At 53.8% G+C, this 4,917-nt stretch overlaps 1 protein-coding gene across 1 annotated transcript in view; it reads right to left on the reverse strand.

The window, feature by feature from the left end:
• Nucleotides 1–606: 606 nt before the first annotated feature.
• The window catches only part of LOC105539007, a 27,689-nt gene continuing 23,378 nt past the window's right edge, over nucleotides 607–4,917 (reverse strand). Inside the window, exons 6-7 of the mRNA XM_011979115.1 lie at nucleotides 901–955; nucleotides 607–797 (exon numbers count right to left, since the gene is read on the reverse strand). Coding sequence (XP_011834505.1) covers nucleotides 607–797; nucleotides 901–955 — 246 coding nt within the window. The remainder of the gene's footprint in view (nucleotides 798–900; nucleotides 956–4,917) is intronic.

Below are 4,917 nucleotides of genomic sequence, written 5' to 3' on the forward strand. Positions count from 1 at the left end.
TCTCTGTGGACAGCTCTATGGAGGTCATATACATGTTCAGGGACTCCAGAGGAGGGCAGTGCTTACTGGAGATCTCTCTCCCTTTCTGTTCCAGAAAGAACCAAAGGGTTGTGGGTTCCCACCCACAGCAGCCAACATAGGAGCTCAGGTGTCCAGGTAGAAGGATGAGAGAGGACCAATTTGGCTTGGAGCCCCAGAACCAAGGAAGAGCCCTGAGCTGGCCTAGTGCTGGAGTCGGAAACAGAGCCAGCCCTGCAGAAGGTGAGGTTGGGAAATGGAGAGGCAGTGAGTGTTCACAGAAGGAGCTTATCCGGTGAACAAGCCATGGTCCCTGCCCTTGGAGAGCCTGCCGTGCCCAGGGATGCCAGGGAAGGAAGTAGGCAGGGCTCCGCCAAGCTAAGCATTAGGGGTAAAAAGGCGGGAGGCTAGACCTGAGCTGGGGCTATTCCTACTGAAGGCCCAAAGGTGAGAAAGTGTGGCATCTTTCTGAAAATCCAACATGGGGCTCCTAGGCTGCATCTAGCAGGGAGGGGAGAGCAAAGGCTGCGGGTGAGCTGGGGTCCAGCCCAGGCTACAGCAATGCTCAGGCCAGGGAATGTGACCCATTCAGATCTGCAGGTGGGAACGGCACTCAGGGGCAGTGTGACGGAGGGATCCGAGGGGAGAGGATTGAAGCAAGGATCCCATGAGGACATAGTTGAAACTCTCTGCTCCCTGGGCTGTGGAAGGGGCAGGACTAGGGCTGGGGCTGGAGGAGGCTGCATTGCACAGGGGTAGAAGCAGCAGGACTGCCCGGGCTAGGGAGTAGGCACAAAGGGGTGTCAAGGATGAAGCTCAGGACTCTGGCTATGGTCTTAGTAGATGGCCACTCCCTGCCACTCTGGACTCCAAGTAACTCACCCTCTGGAACAAAGTTGGCTTGGCTGCTTTTAACACAGCAGGCTGGGACCTGCAGCTGGGGGACAAGGCCGGGGTGGTGGGAGGAGTCAGTTCCAGAGGGTTCATGGGGAGGGGAGTGATCATGTAGCCAGGTCCTTGAGGTCTGGAGCAGGGAGGGGGAAGGCAGGACACCAGACTGGGAAGGCATCACCCCTCACAATGGTGCCCCCAGCCCCACATCCCTCTTCTGTCATATATTTGTATCCAAGACTGCCCTGGCCTCCAACCCTTTCCCACCTGGCCTATTGCTGCAGCCCTAATCTCCTGCCTGCTCCTACACAACCACATACACTTGGGTACACACGTTTACCCTGCACTTAGCCACAAACAGCTCCCCTCAGTGTGCACACCCACACACAGAGAGCAGGCCAGAGGACAGGTTGTCCGAGGGCGTCACCCGACCCCCATCACCTCACGGCACTCCCATCTTCCATGGATTGCTTGGTCCTTCCCCACCCTACCCCCCACCCCCCCACACACACACCTACCTTGATCAGAGGACAAGAAGGATCCAGTGGAAGATAAGGCACACGCAGGCCCCTCACCTCCCCTTTACCCAGAGTCTGGCCATGGTGGCCAGCTTAGGGGCCTTGTCCATCTGGTCCCCTCATGGGCTCCTGCTCAGCCTCCGGGCCACAGTCCCCAGGCACAGGGCCCAGCCCTCTGCTAACTGTCCCACCAGCTACATCCCGTGGAGACTGGGCTGGACTGGGCTCTGGTGCAGGGAGGAGCTGGCTTTCTAGGAGTGGGCGGCTGTGAATGGCTGCTCTGAGCCTCTGGAATCCTGAAGAGCCATGGGAGGCTGGTAATGGCCAGGCTGGCACTCACGGCCACCTGCGGGGTGGTTCCCTGCAGCCTGCCCTCCCCAAATCTGCTCTGTCTCCCACAGACTCTGATGCCTGGGGAGTATGCAGTAAAAACAGGGATACTCCAAATATGGCTGTACTCCCATGGTCCCAGCGCCAATCTCCCTCAGGCTCTCCCTCTGTGCCCTTCATGCCCTGTTCAGCTCTGCAACCCTCAGGCCATCTTGCCCACTCACCTGGTCTTTCCTCAAGGGGGCTGGAGTTCCCAGAGGCTAGAGCTCCTTCAACAACTATTTCCTGAGCCCCAGCTTGCTCCAGCTGGACCCTGTACCCAGACCCTAAGGGTGTGAAGAGGCCCCTAGGCCTGCCCCTGAGGGGACCACAAAGGCACCCAGTCTGGCTCTGGCAATGGAGACTCTCAGCAGCCCCTGGCCCTGGGGCTGGGATGGGAGCCCTCTTCTGTGTTCCCACAGCCCCTGGCTGCCTCTGTCATAGCAATGGTGATAACAACGATGGTGCTGATAACAGCTACTATTTCCTGAGCACTTGCTCTGTGCCCGGCACCATGCCAGGGCTGGGCGGAGCTCACAGTCTGCTAGGAAGATGGGTATGTAAACAGATCCTATAGTACTATCCTCTACAGTGATGGCAGATGTCCTCTGAGCACTCACCCTGAGTCAGGAACTAGGCTAAACATTCTCCTGGCATCTCCTTTAATCTCCGCCTCATCACCTGCTTTTTGCCGAGGAGGACATTGCAGCCCACACAACACTGTGTTGTCTGGTCTGCTCTCCTGTGTGTCTCTCTTTAGCGAGTAAGCTTCTGGAGCTACACTGGGCAATAGAACTTTCGGTGATAATGGAAATGTTCTATGTCTGCGCTGTCCAGTACAGTAGCCACTAGCCACAGATGGCTACCGATCACTTAAAATGTGGCTATAGTGACCAAGGAACTGGATTTTTTACTTTAATTTGTGGCTACCATATTAGCTCAGCTCTGTTTCATTTGTTGTTGTTGTTGTTGTTGTTGTTAGTTTTTTTGAACAGGGTTTCACTCTGTCGCCCAGGCTGGAAGACAGTGGCGCAATCATGGCTCACTGCAGCCTCTTGGGCACAAGCGATCCTCCCGCTTCTGCCTCCAGAGTAGCTGGGACCACAGGCATGCACCACCACGCCCAGCTAATTTTTTATTTTTTGTAGAGATGGGGGGTCTCCCTGTGTTGCTCAGGCTGGTCTCAAACTTCTGAGCTCAAGCAATACTCCTACCTCCACCTCCCAAAGTGCTGGGATTACAGTCATAAGCCACCATGCACGGCCGACAGCTCAGTTCTGAAGGGCCTGGATCTTCTCTGGGCCCCACGGCCTGACAAGAATTGGCTTCGGTAAGTTTATTTTTCTTGAGAGTCTCAATCTGTTACCCAGGCTGGACTGCAGTGGCGGGATCTCGGCTCACTGCAACCTCCACCTCCCAGGTTCAAGCCTCAGGATAATCCTACTTCAGTCTCCCAAGTAGCTGAGATTACAGGCATATGCCACCATACCTGGTTAATTTTCATATTTTTAGTAGAGACGGGGTTTCAACATGTTGGCCAGGCCGGTCTCGAACTTCTGACCTCAAGTGATCCATCTGCCTCAGCCTCCCAAAGTGCCGAGATTACATGCATGAGCCACCATATCCGACCAGTAAGTTTCTTTAGAAAGAAATAATAAGTGAATTAATTATGATTGAATGGTGATTGTGTGGGCCTAGCACCCATCCCTCTTCTTTTTTTTTCTTTTTTTTTTTTGAGACGGAGTCTCGCTCTGTTGCTGAGGCTGGAGTACAGTGGCGCCATCTCAGCTCACTGCAAGCTCTGCCTCCCGGGTTCACACCATTCTCCTGCCTCAGCCTCCTGAGTAGCTGGGATTACAGGCATCTGCCACCATGCCCAGCTAATTTTTTTGTATTTTTAGTAGAGACAGGGTTTCACCATGTTAGCCAGGATGATCTTGATCTCCTGACCTCGTGATCTGCCCACCTCAGCCTCCCAAAGTGCTGAGATTAAAAGTGTGAGCCACCACACTCGGCCCCCATCCCTCTTCTTATCCTTTCTCTCCCCTTATAGCTTTAGGTTCTCAAACTTGGCTGGGCTCTGGTTACCAGGGCAACCTGCTGGGATCCCAGTGGATGGGGGAGGGGAGCTATCTGGTGCTTCCTTGCTTTGAGGCCCTCAGGACCGGCCTGACTTAAGGAAGAACAGAGGGTGCTGGGAAGGAGAGGGCACAGCTCTGCCGGGACAGACTGGAGCAATGGAGACTTTCCTGGGTCCAGCCCCATTGGATTACATGATCTCTGTGAGATAAGCAGCCTAGGGCTGAAATCAGGGGCCCTGGGTTCTCTCCCCACTTTGGCCAACGATTTACCAGGCAACGTCTGTCAGATTAACTTGTGCTTCTGGGACTCAGTTGCCTTTTAAAATAGGGATCAGATGCCCTCATGTGGTCGGTCTCTTCTACTTCAAGAGCTACAATTCCTCCATCTTGCTCCCTACCAGGCTGTTAGGGCTTTGAGAGCAAGGCCTGAGTCTTGTTCATCTCCACATCCTCCTGCCCATCTGCCCTGCTTAGAGGCTTAGAGGACACTGCCTGCCCAGTAATTACAGGCCAAGGTTCAGCTGCCTTCTAGGGGCCCAAAGTGACAATGGCCCTCTCCTATCTATACATATGATGCTTTTCCATCAAAGAAAAGATCCATAGGCCTGGAAGTGGCCTCAGAGAACAGAGGCCTCCACTTAACCACAAAACCATCTTGGTGACCTCCCAGACAAGTGGCATAGGCTCTGGAGTCCTTCAAGCCTGGGTTTGTTAAACTATGTGATTTCCAAACAAGTCAATCCCCCTGAGCTCCCGTCTCATCTGTAAAATGGAGATTATATTAGTCAGGACGAGTCAAGTTATGCTGCAGTAACAACCATTCCCAAATCCCAGTGGCTGATAACATATTTATTTATTTATTTATTTATTTATTTTTTGAGACAGGGTCTCACTCTGTTGCCCAAGCTGGAGTGCAGTGGTGCAATCACAGCTCACTGTAGCCTCGACCTACCCAGGCTCAGGTGATCCTCCCACCTCAGTCTCCCATGTAGCTGGGACTACAGGCATGTGCCACCACACCCAGCTAATTTTCCTTTTTT

The sequence above is a fragment of the Mandrillus leucophaeus genome, unplaced genomic scaffold (genome assembly GCF_000951045.1).
Source record: "Mandrillus leucophaeus isolate KB7577 unplaced genomic scaffold, Mleu.le_1.0 Scaffold2, whole genome shotgun sequence".
In the NCBI taxonomy this organism is placed as follows: Eukaryota; Metazoa; Chordata; class Mammalia; order Primates; family Cercopithecidae; genus Mandrillus; species Mandrillus leucophaeus.